Raw genomic sequence first — 23,263 nt, forward strand, 5'->3', positions numbered from 1 at the left:
TTTCACATGCAAAGGTAGCAGTGACAATTTTACTTACATTTATATTTAGAGTCATATACTATTAAGTCATTATTATCCTTTATTGTTTTCTAGCCTACATTTTTTAAAATCTTTTTCTCTAAAATGGGATGGAGGTTGCAAGGTACGTCCGTTGTACCACCTACTATCCAAATTAGAATTGAGTGACTTGTTCATAGGTGAGAACAAATATTGCACAATTGAATTTGCCTGATATGTGATTTTTCAATTTTTTATAATATTTAATTAGTTCTAGAAACTAATGTTTTACATGGTTCAAAACGGTTAACCATCCAATATTGAAGGGATTCATGGGGTTCCCTCCTTTGATTTCTGTTTTTAAGTTTTTTCTATTCTTTGTCAAACAAAATATAGATTCATACCGATGGAAAACATCGTGTTAAAAACCCTACTTAAATTTGATTTGGCATATATATTTTCAGATACCAAATCAAATTTAAACAGAAAACTCATGCTGAAGGGAAACATTGTGTTAAAAACCCTACTTAAATTTGATTTGGCATCTAAATTTTAGATTTTTCACCTATTCCATTTTGAAAATTTTTAATATCTATTTTAATTTTAAATTTTGATAGATAACTTGTACTAGCATGTTAATATGAATGTGGTTTTATACTATAGGTTAAAAGACAAGATCGAACAAATAAAAAAATAGATTATTTTGCAAGAACTACAATAGTTCTTAAAAAGCTCGCTGACTACAATAATATAATATTATGTAAGTTAAAAGATCACAATGAAACAAACATAAAAAAACTCAGACCAAAATATACCATTTAACAAAAATAACAGATGGGCCAACATGTGAATTGCCATTTATTTACTAAACTTTGCAAAATTTTAATTGAATTTATTTCATATATTTAACTAGAATTACTCAAGTAACTATTCATTGACCATACTTCAACATCTAGACATTATCATCCATTAAAACATAACTCAATAAATATGAGATCTATTTCATTTTGTAGTCGAGTTCAATTTAGCAACAACCATAACTTCGATATAGCTCCCTTTTCTTCTAAAAAAAATTGTAAGAAATGGTACAAAACTTAGTACAAGGTCTTTCTAATGGCCAAAACCAGACAGATAGAACACAAGTCAAAAAAAAAAAAAAAGAAGAAGAAGAAATCAACTGGCAAGATTGTAGGGAGCTTGAACATCTCCATAAGTTAATAACAAGATGAATCAGAACAGGATAAAACTAGAAACAGAAATTATAAGGTCTCATTTTCTGCTGCTTCCATTATCCTTCTCACCTATTACATATAACTGAAGCAATTGCTGCTGTTTTTTAATCTTTACAAATTTAGAAGACATTTTCAACTTATTGGTAGCACCAGAAAGCTTACTGTATTCTGGACCTTCATTTATGGCCTTTGGCTTCAGCAATTGTTTCTCCCACAAAAGCAGTTTCCGGGATCTGGATCCAACCGCACCTGTTCGTTTACGTATTCGTCAGGAGACTTGGTCCTTCAAAGATAGCAGCTTTCCTTTAACCTATGGTCGATTTGAAATGAGAATGTATTCAGAGTTTCGAGTAGCAGAGCATTTACATGTTAGAGATAACCAACATAAGGTAGAACAAAATACTCTTAAGAATATGAGATTGACACCTCAAATACTTCGTTAGAAAAAACATTACCTATAAATATAAGTTCATATTAAGCATACGCAAGCAAAAGTGATCGGGAAAGTGCATAAATCATCATCAGGGGAGTTCAAAAATCCTGAAACTGTAACAAGAATTTTAAGGCTAAATGATAATTGAAATAAGGTCGTCCTGTTCACCATTCAATTTACCAAATAGGAAAGGAAGCAGAAACCGAAATATAAACAAACTCACATGAACTCGGAAACTGATTACCTAAGTAAATAAATAAAGGAAAACAACAAAATAGGGTTCCCGTCCATATCTAACCCCATGTTGCCAATTGTTCAGGTGCAGTTATTAGAATGGATTAATAAAAGGAAAAACCCATCAACATGAACTTTACTCTCCACCAAAAATATACCTCAAGATGCAGCACCACAATTTTGAAGGCACATCATGAACTTGAAAAAGAGAGAGACAAAGATTCATGTAAAAGAATATTCTGTTTCGTTCTTGATAGAGAATGTAGTTATTGCAGGCCCATGCTGTAATGCACAAACAAAAAGGAAAACCCATACAAGTCAATCAAGGATGAAGAAAATCATAACATTGAGAAAATAATTACTAATCCAGATTTTTTTTTTTCTTTTTCTGAGTTCTACTTCTAACAACTTCAGAGGTGGAGAATCGAACCATCAATCTTTAAGATGGTCATTTATGTTTTATCCTTAAGCTTATAGTTAATAGTAGAAACCAAAATAAAGTACCGAAAAAGTGAAAAGCCCACAGGGATCATGCTCCTCAGGCCAATTACTCTACTCCACAAAATGATTAAAAACCGGACCTGTAAAAAAAAAGTCTTCCAAAAAGTCTCCTGTCCAACAGATGCAATCCACAGGCGCTTCTATCCACGACCTAAGCCTGAAGCCTGCTCCTTGAAGTACTTGTAAAACAGATAAAAGGCCAAAGAAAAGGAGGAAATGGACGCATATGAAACATAAAACTGGCAAGGCTAAGCAAAAAGAGTAAAATGTACAAGATCCACGGTGGAGCTACCAATCCAATGATCATTTTATTAAGAGAGGGAGAAAGCGAGAGAACAAAAAATGAAAGAGAAACAAATGAAGAAATGAAAAATAACTAATTAAGCCTTGTGAACAGCTGTTTAATCGGACAGAGAATCATTACAGTGAGTAGGGTCATATAATCGTGAACAGTGCATCCAACTATGACTGAGATGATATTTTAAGCTTTACCATCACTCCGTGCAAGAGATAATGCTTATCCCGGAAACAATAAAGAAATTAGCAGAAAAACAGGACAAAAGTAATAAATGATATCAATTATGAATTAAGTGTACAAAGAACCATACCATACATCAATTTTCTACATAAGACATTGCAATAACGAAACAATATACATCTTACCACTTGTATGAAGGGTGCACTATGACAGGCAGTGGCGGGTAGACAGCAAGAATCTTCTCCTACCAATTGCAACAGGCAACAAAAATGGAAATCCTGAAGTTCCCACAATTTAACTCAAATAACAGGAAGAAAATCAACTTTAGAACAGTGTTGCAATAAAAATTGTTCTCTGACTGCCAACAGCTCCCTGACTTCAGTGGCAACAAGAAGGGAGAGGAACCCACCCTGACTAAACCAAAAGAAATTAAAATTATGTTTTCATCCAGGGAATTTAGTTCTAGAATTGGTAATAGATAATCAAAATATAAGTGACCTCCAAGCTTCCATATTTTCAGAAAAAGTGTACTATTAATTGCATTGAACTCTGCAGAAGCCCTGTGACGTTGCTGAATTCCTAGAATGGAGGATATAAGAATCAAACGTGCTGCAGAGCTCACAATCCAACAAAGTAAGAGCAATAACTAGCAACTATATCATTAGTAACAGTGTAAGTATTGAAATACCATCACTGGCCACATTCTGCATTGGCATGCAGGAGGAACCAAAGATTAGGTTCCGAACAAATGTCCATGAGTTGTAAAAAAAAATGAACAGAAAAGAACATCATTGACAAGTCTTCCGAGAAAATTCTTTTGTTTGCATATGAAATAAGTTATCTGGTTACATGAACAATTATGAACTCATCCTCCCCCCACCCCCAACCCAAAGTGAAAGAATTGAATGACAGTGATAGCAAATGCCAATCTGTCAGAGGCTTAACTTATACATGAGAGCTCCCCACCCAACTAAAGTATAGAATTCTAAGACCCCAATGAATGGGGAAAAAAAGGTACACTGTACAATCACTATAAAAGCATATTCAACTCAGAGAGGTCGTCCATGGGTATGTCAAGGCCCACTGCATCATGATCTTGTAATCCATCCTCATCAATGTTCAACCAAGAATCGAGATCTTGAGGGCCACCAAGTTCATTACCCACACCTAACTCTATTGAATCTAAATCATGTAACTGAAGGTTTGTGAAATCTGTACATTCACTAATTTCCTTCGATGAGTCCTCAGTAGCATTATTAAGGGGCAATACCACGGAAAATTCCTTTTTTGTGCTGCCATTGGCAATTTCATTGGAAATCCTACTTGCAGGGTTATCAGAATAAGTTCCATCCGTTAACTTGCCTAGAGGTCTATTTCCTGCAGGAGATAGCTGAGCTGTCTTCTGCTTGGGCTTTGTTTTTGCTTTACGCTCAGCCCTAAAGTCCCCAGCAGATGAACGCCCAGCTTTGGTAACACATAATCTAGCTGACATATCTTTATCCCTTTCTCTCTCGCTTCTTTTCCCCTTAGCTCCACCTAATGAATTGTTACCCACGGTTGATACAACTCTCATGCAAGCACTTCCTACATCATCCAGTAACACCTCTTTCTTCTTCCCTCTATTCACTATAGGCCCAGTTCGGGTGAAATCCTGATCAGAAGAATGAAGCAATCCCCTTCCACTTTTATGATTCTGCACACCATTGTGATAAGCTTCACCAGAACAGGAACCTGCAGTGGTAGGCCATAGTTAAGAACCAAGCTTACGAGATGAAAACATTGATTAACTTCTTTGACGTTATAGCAGAGGTCTGCATGAAGCAAAGAAAAACCATTTGGACAAATTCATGGACCCTATTGTTGCTCAACCACCATATATAACCCATTTGGTTATTGTCTTTTCCGTTTCTTTTTTTGAGGAATAAATAAAATATTTAAGTTCCACAAGACACTAAAAAAAAAAAGGAAAACGTAAGGGATTAAAGCTTCTGTTTTATGAGTTAACTAATTGGAAACAATTGAACCATTACCATTCATAACATCTGTATCAATTCGGTTAGAAGGTCGTGTTAAAATGTCCCGAAGTGCAGGTTCACTGAAGCAACTTTTTTGTGTATCTTCAAATCTTCGACACCTAGCAAGAGTTCTTTTCATGAAAGCTGAAGCCACTTGTTTTGACACCTTGGGGATCCCCAATTTCGCAGCACTACTGCCTCGAGTGGCCTATCATATTGGTAAAATAGTGAGTTAATAAATGAATTTGAGCTATTTAAAATTTACAATAGACTGCAACACCAGTTTAATACTTCCAAGAGAGTACTCAATCAAATAAAAGGAAAAAAAAAATCTGTTCTGTTTCAAAACATCACATTCCATATTCATCTTCAAGGCAGACTAATTTGCAGAAATAAATCCATGCCAAGTATACACGATGATAAACTAACATCTCATGATTGGAAGTCTCATGAAAGGTGTATCCCATCCCATCCCATCCCAATCAGGAACATTGTTCCGTTACCCCACTATGAAAGTGGTGTTTCTAAATATGTATTGTTAATTTGTATATTATTGAATAAATCAGGATAATTCAAAGTATGTAATCAACCTTCTACTAGGTGAATAAATAGACATCAATAAACTAATAAAGGAAAATACATAAATGCAAAATACCAAAAAAGAAATAATAATGGAAAATAAAATAATTAGGAATAAACCCTAAAGGTGGTAGATTGGCGAACTTGAGTTTGCAAAGATAACTTCCGAATCAAATCAGCAGATTTGGGATAGAATTAGAAATCCACGAAGAACCAAAACACGTAGAACTTCTAGGCTAAAACAGAAACCCACGAAGAGTGAAACCAAGAACCTTCTGGGCTAGAAACATAAATCCTCATATAGAGATCTATCACAAAACCTACAAAGAACAAACAAGAACTTTTGGACTAGAAAAAAATCTCGTTGAGAGATCTAAAAAAAAACCCTCAAACAATTGATTTGAAAATGGAACATAAATCCACAAACGCAAAGTGAACTAAAGCAATCAAACAAACCAAATCAAATGAACCAAATGAGTCCAGGACTAAACTGAACCAGACCATAACGAACTGAACTGAATTAACTCAACCAAACTTGGCTGATTAAACCGAATTTAAATTGAAATTGGTTTGTCTAAACTTCACTGAACGGGTCCAACTAAACTGGAATGAAGACCGAACCAAATGACTTGAACTGAAACGGTCTGACTGAAGCTAAACCTTTAAATAATTAGAAGGCAGGGCTCAAAATATCGCCCTCTGCGAGTTTAAAGGTGGGTGCTATTCATTGCACCAAAGTTCAATTTTCCCTTGATAGGGAGGCCAAGGAATTAGCAATCTGAAGCAAAGAATCTCTCTTATCCAAATGCCTCTAAAAGCTTCATTTAGAAAAGGATGTGCTTTGAAGAATAATGTTGGACTAAATTTGTCTATACTCTCAATGACGTTGGGCTGGAAACTGTTCTCTACACTCATTTTTAAAGGGCCTTAGTCTACCATTTACAATCCAAAGTTTTTGCTAATTATTCCATTCAGGACATTTGTTTGAACTGGAATGCATATATTTCTTCCGTTTAACTTTTGTATCGTTCTTATTGTATTTTTCCTTTTGAGTTTGGTATCTAGTAAAGAGAACTACATTTTCTTGTTGGTTCCCCCTCATCCACAGTTTCTGGAAAGATCTTCTGTGAGGTGAGACTCAAGCTCTTACTCCCTTCCAGATGACTTGGGCCTTCCAGATTACTTTTTATTTCTCTATAACCTCTTGGCCTAAAAGACAAAAGTAGTCTTTCTCGATAAAGTCATCTTAGCTCTTTGCTGTCCTGGTTTCTTTCAACAGCTCTCTTGACAAATGGATTCGCAAATGTATACGGCAAGCATTACATCTAAATAATGAAATATAAAAATGGCCGAGACCAACAAAGATTACAGAAAGCTCTCCAATTGTTTGAAAAGAGAATATTGTTTGGGAGTGACACTTGGTCAACTGGAAGGGTGAACCTTGATGCCTATGCAGATGTGACATAGACTGTAATTCGAATTATAAGCATTCCCTGTACAAGTTGGTTGGTAATAGTAGTTGGATAACACTTCTTTGCTATCAGTTTAGCTAGAACTGTTAACAACTGTTATATTACAGTTAGCAATATAATCGGCTAATTGGAAGCATCGCAAAGAAAATAAAATTTTTTACTTCCCTACTCCAGGAACTCAGTTTTCCCCCAAAAGAAAATATGCCTTGAAAATTATAAAGGGCCTTATTTCCAAGAAGAAAAACATACAATACCAGGAGACCATTTTCTATCAACCTTGACTAAGAGGGAAAAACTGGAAAAGGACTGTGCGAAAACATTTGCATGAATATAAGCCAATGAAAGGGATAACAGAAATAACTAAGCATAAATATTCTATATCTTCACATACCAACTGCTTTAAACAAGCCAACTGAACAAGCCGGTCCATTGCAAACTGTTCACGGAACCTACAAGGTTATAATAAGAAAAAGAAAATTCTCACAATCAATAATCATGTTGCTATATGTGGGTTAAAGATAGAAGCAGAGATCCAAGTAACTGAAAACACACCGTTCTTCTGTTTTTCTGCCTTCCTCAATTGCTTTGATTATTTTGTTTCCATGAATTTTTGTTCTAACAACCTATGAAGCATAAGTTAATACATTAGCACCAAATATAAAGCTTAGAAATGCCAAAGAAGATTGCACAACAAGATCTTAAGGACACCTAAATTCAAAAACATAAAAGGCATTATGAAGAGAACATTGCAACCTGTTGGTTAAGTTTCTTCTCTAATTCAAGAATTTCTTGATTCATAGTTTCCTCTTCCCCGTCTGCTAGGTCAGGCTAAGAAAGATGCCATTGAAGAGTAGAAAGAATAAGGCAACTACCCAGACAAGTATACATGGCACAAACTAAATCCCGAAATACATACCACTGTCTCTGGACACAATCCAATACTCTGGAGCTCCAGCATGAGTCTATCCTCTACAGACATCTGTTCATACTGGCAATTAAAGACAGAGACATTAGACTCCTTCAAATGCATGCCTAGTGGTCCATCAAGACCATTTTCGTGAAGTTCGGGGAAGTATCCGTTGTTTAATGGTTGATATCCATGATCTTCTTGATGCACATCAGCATTAAACAACTGACTGTCACGCCTTGATCTCCCATTGCAAGAAAATCTACAACCAGCAATTTGCTGAGTTCTTAGATCCAACTCCGATTCTAAGGCCATTCCAACGGAATTTCCAGGCTCAACATCAACAGAGGGATGCAGAACACCAGAAAAGTCATCTCCCCCATATTGTGAGAACATATTTGTCCCTCTACTTTCTTGGAACTCCTCCATTTCATCTTCAACTATCAAAGCTGATAATACTCTTTGGTAAAGTGGAGTAATGACTTTCCTCTTTTCTGATTCTAATTTTCCACTTAAAGTAACAAAGTCTTCAGCTTCATCAACTTGATCAACATTTCTAGGCATACTTTGTGGTTCGCTTTGATTAATTGACAATTGGCTTTTTCTTCCCGAACCAAGTGCTTGAGGTGATAAATCTTCCTCTGCCCCAACAGCACCCTGAGAAAATACACGTGAGGAAAAGAAAATAATTATATAGACAGATTTTTTTCTTTTTTTCTTTTTTCTTTTTATGTGTGCTCCTTCATTTTAGAATATTTCCCCAAAACAAGTAAAGGAATACACACAATGACTGTAGGAAAGATGAAAAGAACTACTTCGACAGGCTATATTTAGTTAAACAAGCACCTCAGAGAGTTTGAAAAATGGAACACTGCATATTTAATGTCCATGATTTTTTCTAATTCAAAAACCAAGCTTCCATTAAAAAAATTGATGGAACAAATAATAGCTTTCCAAAGTTTAACGTTGAAACGGTAGGGTTCACACTATATGATGCATTTACTTCCCTAATTATCATCCCTACTATCTCAAGAAATTTACCAGCCCTAGCAGCTAGCACCTACAACATCATTAGGTAATCAATCAAGATTTGTGAATGCACCAAAGAAGTAAAGATATTTGCAACTCCCAGTACATTACCCAAAGTTCAAAATTATCTTAATGATTCTCTATTAACTTCTTTATTATCTTAATGATTCTCTATTAACTTCTTTATAAACCCAATATCTTCACCTAAATTTTCTGCCAACTAAAAACCTTCAATTCTGAATAATTTATATATGCTACGAAAATCCAGACACATACCGAAATTGTGTTCTCATGGTCCAATACTTCAGAGAAGCTTTCATCATTCTTGTCGAGGGATATCTGCAGATTTTGCAGATTAAGTTCAATAATAGTTTAAGAATGTCTTTTAGTGATATTGAGAACTACTGATGTTCACTAATAGAATATTATAGTTCTTATAATTTAAGAGTATCTTTTAGTGAAATTGCGATCTACTGATGTTAGCCGTAAAACAGAATATAATAGTTCTTACCTGCTGCTTCAAAAAGGATTCATCTTCTTGGCTGAGGGAAGCAAATAAAGATTCCATTTTCCACCAGAACGCACTAGAACAGCAAACATCTGCAATAGGAAAAATAAAAAAGAATAACACACTAGACATTGATACATACAATACACACACTAGACATTCTTTCCCATGAAGAGATTCAAAATTTGAAGAGGGACACATACAGCTCGGATTACAAGCATAATTTGCAGCTTCTAAGAGCTCTTCACGGTCATCATCTGATTCACCTATAAACCATGCATAAGAATAATAATGCACGTGTAACATTTAGGAAGTGAATCCAATTCAGATATACATCCATTCGCCATCTCAATGGACATGCAGAAACTGAACAATAAATAATAACCTTCTTACAATAATTTTCAATTCCCACTTCTAAAGCTCATTATCATGTTTCATGTCAGCATATCACACACAGGTTAAACTTTATCTTCCTCTTAAGAAAAGAAAGAAGAATGATAACATTATTGAAATTATTATTCCAACTAGATAAATTTTCTTCTCAGAGAAAACGAAAGTCTAGTCAATACTTATGGCATATATCTAAACTCTAAACAAAAACATATCGTAGCTTTCAACAAAATAAAGCACTGGAAGAATATTCATATAGCTTCACGCTCATGTTTCACATCATTACATTGCAAGTGTGGGTAAAACTAAAATCTTCCTTTCTAGGAGAAGTAGAACAATATCATTATAAGAACTATCATCTCAACTGAAGACATTTTTTTTTCATAGGAACCAAATGTCCGCTCAATACCTAAAGCCTACATATACCCAAACCTACTATTTTGTAGCATTTATAAAATTGCTGCACTGGAAGAATATTTTCATACAGCTATTAAGTAGAACTTCAAGTCCTACCCACCACAATTATGCTTTCTCCCCACTCATAAGTATACTCCTACATTTCTTGCAAAAAGAATGTTGTGTCATGTAAAAAGCTTCTAACTGAAAACAGGTAATTTGAAGTAGGACACTTCATGTTAGACACTAAAGAATTTTACCATTAAAACTACCATACAGAGTTAGTACCCTGTTTCTAGGAGAAACGCACTATTAAACACCATGTGAATCAAAGATAACATACCTGTACAATCAGGGGAACCACCAGCTGATGTTTGTGAAACTCGGGTGAAGGCCTTACGATCAGATAACTTTTTCAGTGGGGGACGACCTGACTTGCTGAATGGTATTATATATCAATAAGATAAAGATTATCGAAAAGAAATAATGAAAGAGAAAAGAAATATTGGCAAATCTATCACCTTCCATTTTTCTCGGAACCAAGCCTTGCACTTTTAAGTGGTCTAGTCAAAGTTGGAGTCTCCAGTTTCTCCCTCGCTTGTGAAACAGAAACCCTTGAAAATGATGAACCTCTACCGCTCCTTCCCTGTCTTCTAGCACAGTCCCCAATTTCTTCTTTGTCAAGTACTTTGTTCTTGACCGAATGAAATATGTTAGGAATATTGTTCTGAGCAGCAGAAACCAACATTCTTTCTTCTGGTTCCCCATTCACCGATCCCCTCTCTTTCAACTGACTGTCATGATTTTCACCAGCACCAGATTCTTCACTCTCAGATAACCTGGCAGGAGATGACACGACTTCCTGTTTCACCCTAGCTTGTTGACTACCAATAGACAAGTTCCTTGCAAGAAATGAACCACCTGTCACAGGTGAAGCCATTCTACCACCTAAATCTGAAGGAGAACCTTCAGACCCCTGCACATCATCATGATTTGAAACAGGTGATAATAGATTAGATCTTCTAGTACGGGACATTTTCTGTGGCCTCTGGCCAACCCATTGAGCCATGGGAGGAGAAGAAGATCCACTGGGCATGGGACGCTTGCGATTGTTAGCCCCATTTACTGATTGAAATTTATTAGAACTTGGAAGTTGTTCCCAGCCATCAAGAGCTCCAGACATACGTGAAAGATTAGGAGATGAACTTCCAGCATTACTAGAGCCAGACCTGGGTGCCCTTGAACCCTTTCCTTTTGCCAGTGAATAAGGACCAGCTCCATGATTATCTTCACGAACATTTAATCTGATGATAATTTAACATCAATCAGAAATAACATATGAAATCTTGCTAACTATAACATTAACTACTCAAAATATGCAAGTAAAAAATCAGAAGTCCAAACTTCAATTGCAGCAAAGCACAAATCACTTGTGAAGTTATTTTCAGAAACAGCACCTTTCTAATTTATCGTGGAAACTAAGGGGGCATTTGGGGCAAGAAGTAGAGTTGTGAAGTTCAGGAAGTTGTATATAGAGTTAATAAAACATAAAATTGATGTTTTTTAGTCGTAGGGCCCAGTAACTCCTTGGCCAAACAAGGAGTAGAATTACAACTCCACACTCCCCAACTCCTTGGACCAAGACCCTTAGGGAGAGAGCAACAAAAGGAAGTCCTACAATAAGCACCAAGCACGCACAGGAAAAAAATTGTATGAAATTTTAATCTTTATGTAATGCCCCTGGTATAGAAATAGTAGGACTATTAGGAGAATATTAGTATTGGTATTAGTAAGGGGTAAAGAGTAATTAGATAGGAAGTTAGATAGTGAATATTGCTATATATAGAAGGAGTGGGAGTGGTTGGAAGGTGTGAAGAATGTGGTGAGAATTTCCTTTGGGGAATTTGGGAGAGACTAGCCAGGCTAGGGTTTATCTTGTTATTTTGTTTGTGAGTTTATAGCATATTTCAATACATTTTCCTATATTTCTATAATTGAATTTCCCTTGAGTTTATTATATATTCTTGAATACTCTTCTTGTTAGGAGGGTTCCTAACAAATTGGTATCAAAGCCGTTCTTTCTTGGGTACTGTTTTTATTTTATTTGGCAAAGGGGGAAGAAGAATCATGGACATGGGAGTGGCTGAGTAAATGGACAAAAGATCGCAAACGGGAGGCAGCAGAAAGAGGAGAAACTCTATGGACATGGGAGCAAGCACAAAAATGGATGGCAAATAATGAGTGCAAAATGGCGGAAGAAGAAGAACCGAAGGAGATATTGCACGAAAATTCGAGAGAAAAGCAAAATCGAGATGAGATTTTCGAGTTGGTAGTGGCAAGCAAAACCAATAGTGGTCCGAAAATGGTTGATGGCCTAATTCCAAATAAGTTTGTGGTGCAAGGCAATGGAGTCAGTACGGGCTCGATAGGAAGGAGAGTTTGAACGAGGACGGTGAAGAAGAAATCAGAGAGTGAACGAAGACATAGAAGTATATTCATGAGAATGGATTGGAAAAAACAAAGAGAGAACTTATCGAAGGGCAACAAGTTAGAGAGGCGAAGGAATGAGAGTAAGAGAAAAATACCGACAGAAAAACCTGGAAACAAGCGCAAGGAGAAACGAGGGACAACAACGTGGTCGGAGATGAAGACTCAGGTGAAGAAACAGTTATGGTTCAGAGAAGCAGATGACGATTGGCTGCAGCGGAGGAAGAAGATGCCGGCGGTTGATTGGCTGAGATGGCAAAGTGGTCGACGAACGAAGCGGCGACAACAGAAGGACTCGTTAACGATTGTGCAAGTCGAAGACAGTGGGAGGACGATGAGATCAGAGGTACTGGACATGGAAGACGAGGTTGAGTTGTGGTGGTCAGAGAAGGAAATTAAAGGAAAATGGAGATCAATTGGAGGCTCTCGCTGGTGGCAAGTGAAGGCACAAACGAAGATGAAGCTACGAACGGAGTTGGAGCTTAGGCTAGGAAACACACGCCATTTTTATGAAAGATAAATTGGGGGAAGGAAATTTGCCTCATACGTGCGCAGTGAGAGGAAAGAAAATTCTGGAAGCAAGGTGGTTACATTTGGGTTGGGCCTTGTTAGGTTCTCTGGTAATGGGCCAATATTAAACAGCTTGGTGAGGCCCATTCTCCTACAAAAGAAGGAAATGTCAGAGATTTAAAAGATGGGTTTTCGGCCAGGTTGTTATTGGATCCAAGACCCGACCCGACATGGAATTACAACACCCATGGGATTAACTTAACCCTAGTGGCACTATGTAATGGGTGTTGCTCAATGCCAATCATCTTTCTTGGGATAAATACTAAGTTTTGTGTTAAAAAAGAAATGCAGAGGAAGATGGTGGGACAAGCATTAGCAAATAACTTCCGTCGAATTACAGAAGTGGGAGTCGAGTTTCCGTGCGGTGGAGAAGAATGGCCAAACAATTGGAGCATTGTCATCGGATGGTAGATTCCAGAAGAAGGAAGAACGGCGTTGAAGATGAAAAAAGTTGGGGGTGGTATTATACAGCAGCAAGGGTGGAGGTTGTCGAGGATGAAGAAAAAGAAGAGGGTGAAGTTGCTGAAATGTGCAGAGGAAGGTTGTTGGCGATGGAGGGAGATGAAGGCTTGGGACTGCTCCAGTTTTCTTGAGGTGGTGGGAAAATTAATCCCTGCCCACGTGAAGTGTCAGGTGGTGAGATCAGGTGTTAAAAGAAGTTGCAGCATTATCCATGAGTCTGGTTCATGGGCTGAAGTACAAGGAGAAGCCCATTATCCTTCCAAGGCTGAAGAAAAGGTGTGGGTTAATGTGCTGGTGGGAGAAGCCCAATATTTTCTGCAAGCCAGCAAGGGCTTTTGGGTCCATTTCGTTTTATGGAGCCTTTTTTTTTTTTTTTTTGGTCAGGCGATGGGCCAGCAGTTGGAGAAAAGGCAGCATTAATTTTGGTTGGGATTATGGGCTGGGAATTGGTAAAGAAGCCCAATTCTTGCTTTGCTCTAGAAGTAATCTAGGGCAGATTTTTTATGCTGCTGAAGTGGAACAATTTTCTTCTAAATGTGGGGCTCAGCACAAGTCAAAAGCTAAGGAAGAAGGGAGCTCCTTTTCTTGGGCTGCTCTATGGGCTAAAGAAGGATGATTCTGGGCTATGGGCTGAAGTTAAGGGAACTAATTGGATCCAATAGCTTTCCAAAGCTGAAGAGAAGAATTCCTCTTTCAAGATTGAAGAGCAGACTAATGGAGTTATGGGTTTTTTTTTTAATAAAAAAAAAAAAAAAAAAAAAAAGAAGAAAAGGTTGTCCAATTTTGTGATTGTGTTTTGTAAGCACACCTTGAGGACAAGGTGTCTTCGAAGGGCGGAGTATTTTAAGGCCCCTAGTATAGAAATAGTAGGACTATTAGGAGAATATTAGTATTGGTATTAATAAGGGGTATAAGAGTAATTAGATAGGAAGTTAATGAATATGGCTATAAATAGAAGGAGTGAGAGTGGTAAGAAGGTGTGAAGAATTTGGTGGGAATTTCCTTTGGGGAATTTGGGAGAGACTAGCCTCTCGAAAGGCTAGGGTTTATCTTGTTATTTTGTTTGTGAGTTTATAGCATATTTCAATACATTTTCCTATATTTCTATAATTGAGTTGCCCTTGAATTTATTCTATATTCTTGAGTACTGTTCTTGTTAGGAGGGTTCCTAACACTTTATTTCCAGTCCAACTTCCCCAAGAAAGCTTCCATATGTCCACAACGCCTTCCCTTTTTGTTTGAAATTGTCACCAAGCAACAATTGGAAGGTGCCTCTGAAATGAAGATGGGGAGCACATGACCAATGTTGCAGAAGATTGGCCCACAAGGTGTAAATGAAAGAACATGAAGACAGTATTTGTTTCTATATAATACCGTTCCTTATCATAGAAAATAGCACCAATCATAGTAGACTAAAATAAACGACATACTTGTTATTTCCTTTAACTAGTAGTCGGTCCTTTCCTTGTCCACCAGTAGAATCCCTATTAATTGTGGGCTTTTTTTCAGGCTCAGCCTTGGGAATAATACGCACGCTTGAACTGGTAGGCAAAGAACTTCCATCGCACTTGTTTATGCCACTAATACCGCTAGAAGAACCTGATCTGCAATAGTCATCATATTTCAACGTTTATCCATCTTATAGCATGAATATACAGATAATGATAATGAAATAACTCATGTCCAATAAGTATCCTGTCCAGTTTCCAATAAATTGAATATTTCAGGTAAAGAAAAGAAAAAGTAAAGATTGCAATACATAGAAGGAACTGTCCATGAAATAAGTAACATGTTCTTTCATAAAGATAGAATTGAAAATGCACATAATATGACTTAAATTAAAATTCTTCAAACCTACATCAACAAGTGCATAAGTGCATGCCACATAACTAACTACTCTACTTCAAAATGTTCCCTTTTGCTGGTGAGGGAAGAGGGGTCAGAAACAATTTAATTAATACCAACACCAGAAAAAGGGCTACTAACTCAAATCTGCTCAAGAGTTACAAAAGGATATTACGAAAATATTTACAAAAAAAAATCAGTTAAGACACTACAAGAGGAGGAAACAAACACGTGATGTCAGTTTCCAGGTACAATTTGGATGATTTTGCAGAGTTTTTGCTGGGTAAATCGCTTGTTGCAGGTCATATCAGTCTATAATCAAGAATGTGTGGCTAACTCTAATTCTAAAGACAGGAGGTCCTTGACAGGTTGATTACTTTTTGCAGTCTTAGGAAACCTTTCACTTAGAGAAATAGGAGAGTTTATAGAAGGATAGACAGTTCTTGAAGAAGGTTTGAACTGGCTAGGTTCGATGTTTCCCTTTAAATTTCTGTAACTAAAGATCTGAGTGCTACAACATTTTTCTTGGTACTTCCGATAAAAGAAATGGACTAGTCTCACACAAAGAATTGGGTCATCCAAGGTTAGGAAAAGAAGAGTAAAGGGAGATCCACTCCAAATCATCTCATTGTTTAGAAAGACGGGAACACAAGCCACATCAATACCATCTGCAGTAAACAATTGTTTTATAGAGATACTACGGAAAGGTTTTTAAAGTTTGAGACCATATGCAATTAAAGTCATGGTACACAGGCTCGTTATTTTCCAAAATAAAACAGCTTCAATTGTGCTCAAAAGTATAAATTAGTCACAAAAGCACGAGTTTCCCAAAATTGAAGTGGACAATATTTTTTAAATAAAGAGACGACTTAAATTGAGAACCAACTGAAAGATGACATGACAGCAGTCGATTGAACAAGATTCAGCAATATAACAAGTTAATATTTAGACACATGGCAACATTTTCTTAATGAAGTTGATATTGAGAGGTTCATAAAAGGCTGAGACTTACCTTCAAACAAAAATCAATTCTAAACTCATCTCCCAAACAATCTCAAAAGGTCAATTCCAATGATGACTTAGTTGTTGTTTGGAAAAAAATATATAAAAAATTCAAGATCAGCATACATCCTTGCTAGTTATAACTTATAGAACGTTACTGACAAGTGATAACATCATTCTACGTGGGAGATTCATAAAAGGTTGAGATTTATTTTTTTAAAAAAAATAAATTTTAGACTCATCTTCAAACAATCTCAAAAGGCCAATTTGAAGATAAATTGACTGTTATTGGGAAAAGGAGAGAGAGAGAGGAGAGATTTTTTTAAAAAAAAAAAAAACAGAACAAAGAAAAAACAAGGTTAGCATACATGATACAACCTTGCAAGTTATAGAACATTACTAACATTATCCTAGCTAGATTTCTCATCTTTGGATTGTACAAGATCCGTCCAATTAATAACAAGTAAAGAAATACATGGTAACAATGAAGTAAATCACCTGACACTTTGGGACTCAGATGATTGCAGTCCTGGCTCATTATTCAGCTTATGAAGCATGACACGTTTAAGCTCTCCTTCACCATCCAAGGGTCTGTTTAAAACTGTACCCACAGACCGTTTCCTTTTCATTCTTCTGTCCCACGATTCTCCAGTAGGAAGTTTGCGAATTTTTTCTTCAACTAGATCAGAAGCTTCACCTCCATCCCTCAGCAAATCTCTCTCTCTCCCCAAGGGAGGAGGCTGCCTTGTAACATTGTTAATCCGACCTTCGGCCTATTAAAAAGTTAAAACAATATAAAATAACACACGCAGTCTAAGTCTAAGAAATATCCAACTAAAATGAATTGAAAGAAAAATAGGTACATCTACATGACAGTAAACGTGTAGAAGCTGAAGAATGGGGCTCAAGAAAATTCTGAACAGCAATAAGAAATTTCAATTATAGGAAAGGAGTCCTCTGAAAACTTTGAGAATGCAGTTAACAAGGATTTACCATTAGATTTCGCATGAAGATCCATCGCTTGACACTCACTGAAAGGACACCTCTCAGAACTTTGCAGCATGAAAGTAATGTCTAATATTAATCATACTATTTTGTGACTTCTCAGAAGTTCTACTGATTCATGTTTCCCAACACCACATGTTTAACCTTTCAATTCTTTTTCCCTTTGATAAGAAACTTCATTTTCACTTATATAAAGTAATACCTAAATTGAATTAAAGCAGTACCTAAATTGAGGTGGTTATATTCAAACACTTCATTTCTATCAAAAAGTAATGACACATATCACGTCACTAGATGTCCAACCCCACTCAAAAACTGTAAAAGAATATCTGGTTAATCATTGGTTTTCAGAGACAAAGGAGAATGGGGATGTTATAGGAGTTCCTCTTCTTTTTTTTCCCCTTTACATTCACGAGGGACCAAGCCAGAATGTGCATGGGCTCAACTTTTTTCATGGAGCCACCATTCAACCCTACAACATATGGCTGCCAGGAAAACTTTAAGAATAGTAAATTTTAAGTCGGTGACAATCGTGGTTCGAATCCATTCCTTCTAAGCCCTCCAATTATCTACCTTGACCATTGGCCCTTAAAGAATTCTTCCTAATGGAAGGTCATAAAGAAGCCACGTAACATGTAATACTCCAAACACACTCCAAAGTTGCTCTACATGTCTTCAAGTGCTCCCATCTCCAAATTACAGAAATAACTAAATAACAATAACAAGATACCCCCCCCAAAAAAAAAAAAAAGGAAACGTTATGATAGAAGACCTCTAGGAAGTCCCAATTAATAGTTTGTTTCAAGGACTTAATTAGATAGCGTATTTTCTTAATACTATTCTTATCAAATTAAAATTGTCCTTTGTATCTAAAGACCATATAGGGCCACAAAGTGAACTGTACTCCAAAAACACCTGAAATTGCAACATCTCTCTAACAAGGCCATTGCTTCACTTTTCCCAAATTACCAAAAACCAGAAATCAGACCATTATTCAATTAGTCTTTGCTCTCCATTAAATCTCTGCTTTGGTCACTAACAGATTCATTCTTGATCCTTAACCACATGGTGGGGTTTTTTCAGGCAATGTCAGGGCCGAAAATTAATAGGAGCAAGTGCCAGATCTTGGGTATTGATTGCAATCAAGATAAGCTGAGGAGATGGATGGATGTGATTGGTTGCGAGGTTGGCTCCTTCCCTTCATCCTACTTCGGCCTCCTGCTGGGTGGTAGCCTGAGGGCTACGTCTTTTTGGGACCCTATTTCTAATAAGATTCATAAAAGGTTAGCTTCATCGAAGAGAGGTTTTTTTCTTCAAAGCTAAAAGACTAACTTTGATCAGATCAGTGCTTAGCAGCATTCCCATTTATTACTTATCCTTGTTTTGGGCTCCAAGTTCAGTCAGCAAGAACCTGGAGAAGTATATGAGAGATTTTCTTTGGAAAGGGGAGGATGAAGGAAAGGGTTCTCATTTGGTTAGCTAGGAGGTTGTTGGGCACCATGTTAACCAGGGAGGGTTGGAGATTGGTAATTTAAGAATTTGAAACAAAGCTTTGTCGGCTAAATGGCTTTGGTGTTTTGCCCTTGAGCCCGAATGCTAGTGGCATAGGATCATTGCAAGCAAACATGGAACCCATCCCTTTGATTAGGTGGCAAAAGGGGTTAAAGGCACACAAATTGAGCTTCCCTCTTTTTCTCACTCGATCCTTGTATTGTAGGGATGGTAAGGACACGTATTTTTGGGAATATCGATGGGTGGGGAATAGTCCCCTTTGTTCTGCATATCCTCATTTTTCCATTTGCCTTCTTTTAAAAATCGTTCGATCTCTGATTTCCTAGTTTGGTTGAAAAACTCCTTGTCCTTTTCTTTTGGATTCCGTCATCATGTAATGACGGAGGTTGTCTCCCTTCTTTCTTTGTTAGATGAGGGCAACTTTAGGGTTGGGAGAAGTGATATTCGTATTTGGAGCCCTAACACGAGTGAAGGCTTTTCTTGAAAGACTTTCTTCTTTGGGTTGTTTGTGGATCCCTCCCCCCATTAGTGAGTTTATCTTTGATGTGGTCTGGAAGAATAATTAAGTTCTTTACTTGGCAAGTTTTGCTTGATCGGGTGAATACTTTAGATAGGCTTGCTGAGAAGATGACCTCGTTAATGAGCCCTTTTCCGTTGTATCCTTTGTTGGAAAGTAGAGGAAGACCTGGATCATCTCTTTTAGGATTGTTAATATGCGAGATATGTGTGGAGTCATTTCCAGTAGGAGTTTGATGTATAGATTGTTGGCCAAAGGGATATTCGAGTGATGTTAAGGGAGTTCTTCCTCCATCCGCCTTTTAGAGAGAAAGATCGCTATTCGTGGTTTGTTGGGCGCTATGTTGTGGGATATTTGGGGGGAAAGGAACATTAGAGCATTTAGAATCCTAAATAGAGACCCTAGTGAAGTTTGGGCCTCATTGAGATTTCATGTTTCGCATTGGGCTTCGGTATTGAAGCATCTTTGCAATTGTTCTCTTGGTAACATCATACTTAGTTCTTAGTTGGAAACCTTTTATTTAGGAAGGGTGTTTTTGTGGGCTTGTTTTCTTGTATGCCCTTGTATTCTTTCAATTTGTTGTTGATTCTATTATTAAACAAAAAAACAAAAAAAAACAAAACATAGCTAACCTCTTCTCAAAAAGAAATAGCAAATGATTTTAAATAAGTGATGACTAACCAATAATCCAGTAATACTACTTTCTTCCTAACGATTTGTACCCAAAAAAAAGGACTACCAAAAAACTAATTATAAGTAAAATCGAGGGAAAATCCTAGATGTTGGTTTGATTTCGTTGGATTGGAGTTTTCTTCTACATTTAGTTCCCATTTCTTGTTTGGCTTGTTTGTATGCCCTTGTTGTTCTTTCGTATTTCTCAATGAAAGCTCGGTTTCTCGATAGATCGCTTGTGAGGAAGTTGCCCTCCTTAGTTGGGCCTTTATGTTGCCTTCTTTGTTGGAAGGCGGAGGAAACCATAGGCCATATTCTCTAGGGTTGCAAGTTCGCGAGATCCATTTGTGATTTTTTCTTTCAGTCATTTGATTTTTCACATGCTCGTCACAAGGATTTCAGTGATATGATCATGGAGTTCATCTTCCCTCCACCCTAGTGGGAGAATGGTTGTTTTTCATGGCCTGCTAGGGTATGTGCTTTATTATGGGTGATTTGGGAGGAGCAGAATAGTAGATTGGGTATTTAGAGAGGGGAAAAGTGATTCTAGTGATGTTTGTCTCTTTAGATTTCATATTTCTCTATAGGCTTTGATTTCAAAGACTTTTTATAATTATTCAATAGGCACTATTTCTACAGTTGGAGTCCATTTCTTTAGTGGGATTACCCTTTTCGTAGGTTTGGCTTTTTGTATGCTCTTGCATTCTTTCATTTTTTTTTTTTCTTCGATGAAAGTCATAATTTCTATCCCAAGAAAAAATGAAAGTTTGGTTTCTAACCAAAATAAATAAAGAAAATATTTCAAAATGAGAACAAAGCAAAGATATGCACACCACAATTTTCATTATATGAAAAGATAACATTTTAAACAAAGGCACATTAATATAGAAAACTAGAATAGAAGTAAAAGGATTGAGAAAATTTTCACAGACCCTTAATTCAGCAACTGAAGTCCGAACCCGCTTGTTAAGAACGTTGTTTTTTGCCCTGTCTTCAAGTCTCTGATTCACAACATCTGAAGAATTTCGATGAACCTGACTTCCCTTCTTCAACATGTTAGGCCCACCAGGCCTTTCATTCATTAAGCTCTCGTTCCGAATTTGCTTCTTTTGGACCTGGGAATCACAGTACTTGTTCAATTTGTGCAAGGATTCATCCATCCTTCTTGCTCTAACCCTGAAAAATATATGGTCATCAAAATCAGTATCCTCATCCCAGATTGTTTGGATGAAAACTTTTTTGGACGAAAAGGCTTTATGAAGGAGGAGATAATGGAGTTTGCAAATCAACTGGAGACAATCAATGGCCTCATGCCCGAGGATTGCAGCATCAAAACATCAAATAAAAAGAAGAGGGAAAATAAGTATGCTGTGTCTAGTGAATATGAAAATTCAAAACCGTAAAGTACCTAGCCTTATTAGATGATTCCAGGACATAAGCTCTGAACCGCTTTAGCTCCTCCACAGCCAGAGGATGCTTTAAACGAGCAGATCCAAATGAGTTGTCGTCTACATTCGTCCCAAATGACATCTCGAGAACCTTTTTTAACTCTTCTGAGCGAGGATACTTTTGCTCTCCTAACTTTATAGGATCCAACAATAAAAACTGAGATAGTGTGGGTGAATCCCCGGTGGATGAAACAATACCTCGGGATGAACTAGAACCCAAACCAAACATCCGGCTCTCTCCACCATCACGATAGTTTCCAGACCTGTCCAAACTGCTACTAGTCTGGCTCACCCTCTGTGCATTGCCATAGCTCCCCCCAAATGCTAACTCATCTTGAATAGCTGAGTTTGAGGACTCAAACCTCACATTTCCTGCCATCACTTTAAGCTAACTGAGCAAAAACCCAAAGAAAATGGCTTCCCTATTATTTGTAGACTCCAGAATCCAGCTCTGGAGCAGCAAACAGCTCGAACTATCTGCAGTAACCATGACATCAAATTATTTCCAACCCTGTTAATTAAGTAACATCTTTGAAGTGCTAACTACGTTTCCCTGAACATGGACAACTGTATACAGACAATGGAAAACTTGGGTAATGTACCTAAAGAAGAAGAAGAAGAAGAAGAAGAAGAAGAAAAGGGGAAAAGCGGGATGATGTTCCATTCACAATCAAAGCGGGCAGCAAGACGAAATTCAATTCTAAAAAACCATAATTTTCAGGTGGTTAAAGTATCAGAACAAAAAAAAAACCGACCCTGGCCAATTTTCAGTACCTTTGTACTACCCCCTCGACAACGATCGAAGTTTCCCAAACTAGATTCCAGTCTCAGGAGATTAACAAAAACAACAATTCGTCGCAAGAATTGAACCGATCAGATCAGAAACCCTCCCAAAAACAAAACTAACAAACCAAGCAAGCTCTAAACCCTAGTTCAAGCAAAACCTCTAGGGTTCATCACCGACTTCCCAGAAATCGAACTCGCAGTTCCCCCGAGAGAAAATCGAATTATTCAAAAGCATAGAACTCCAGATGACAACTGATGACAACCATTTACCTGCATTGACCGATCAAACCCACATCGAACAGTAACAAAGATAATTCGCGATGGCAAACAGCACCGTTCAAACACCTTGAAAAATAAAATAAAAGAGAACGATAGAGGGATACGATGAGGGGGAAAGCAGCCGCCGTAGAGATTCCGATAGAGAAGGGAGAAGAGAGAGAGAGAGAGAGGAGAGAGAGAAGATTAGGAAGGTCCCGCTGAAATTTACTCGGACAAGGCAGCAATCGGCATAGTACACCGCCGCTACAATCAGGGCCCTTAATCGGGCTTCGGTCTTCGTGGGTCCCTTCAATTTAGCGCCAGGCTTTTGATAGATATATACTTTTTGAAAAAAAAGATCAAAACAAACGCTCTCACCTTAAACCATAAACTCCATGAAACCTTCTCCTCAAATCTCCATCGTCGTCTCTTTCATCCAACTTCGTTGCCGCTCTTTCTCCTGCCACCGTCCCCGTCCGCCGCCCGCCGATTGATCGATAGACGGAATGCTAATTCGATTATCAGAAC

The 23,263-nt window shown here is 37.3% G+C and overlaps 1 protein-coding gene across 7 annotated transcripts; it reads right to left on the bottom strand.

Moving 5' to 3' along the window:
* Positions 1 to 1,244: 1,244 nt before the first annotated feature.
* Positions 1,245 to 23,263, bottom strand: LOC120076808. 7 transcript variants are annotated; one of them, XR_005481652.1, is made up of 18 exons: positions 22,748 to 23,003; positions 21,652 to 22,168; positions 21,176 to 21,419; positions 17,036 to 17,310; positions 15,121 to 15,294; positions 10,693 to 11,475; positions 10,515 to 10,609; positions 9,589 to 9,651; positions 9,389 to 9,477; positions 9,154 to 9,216; positions 7,858 to 8,505; positions 7,695 to 7,769; positions 7,494 to 7,564; positions 7,333 to 7,390; positions 4,906 to 5,098; positions 2,055 to 4,606; positions 1,685 to 1,775; positions 1,245 to 1,539 (listed from the first exon to the last, which is right to left on the bottom strand). XR_005481652.1 is itself a non-coding variant. In XM_039030728.1 (16 exons), the coding sequence occupies exons 2-16, from the start codon at positions 22,068 to 22,070 to the stop codon at positions 3,906 to 3,908; spliced, it is 3,951 nt and encodes a 1,316-aa protein (XP_038886656.1). In that variant the 5' UTR covers positions 22,071 to 22,168; positions 23,114 to 23,263; the 3' UTR covers positions 1,245 to 3,905. The 7 variants fall into 7 exon arrangements, 3 of the variants coding, with proteins under 3 accessions (XP_038886656.1, XP_038886655.1, XP_038886657.1); XR_005481650.1 differs by having other exon boundaries at positions 1,245 to 2,178; positions 2,478 to 4,606; XR_005481651.1 differs by having other exon boundaries at positions 1,245 to 1,775.

Source organism: Benincasa hispida, chromosome 4, assembly GCF_009727055.1.
Source record: "Benincasa hispida cultivar B227 chromosome 4, ASM972705v1, whole genome shotgun sequence".
Lineage (NCBI taxonomy): Eukaryota > Viridiplantae > Streptophyta > Magnoliopsida > Cucurbitales > Cucurbitaceae > Benincasa > Benincasa hispida.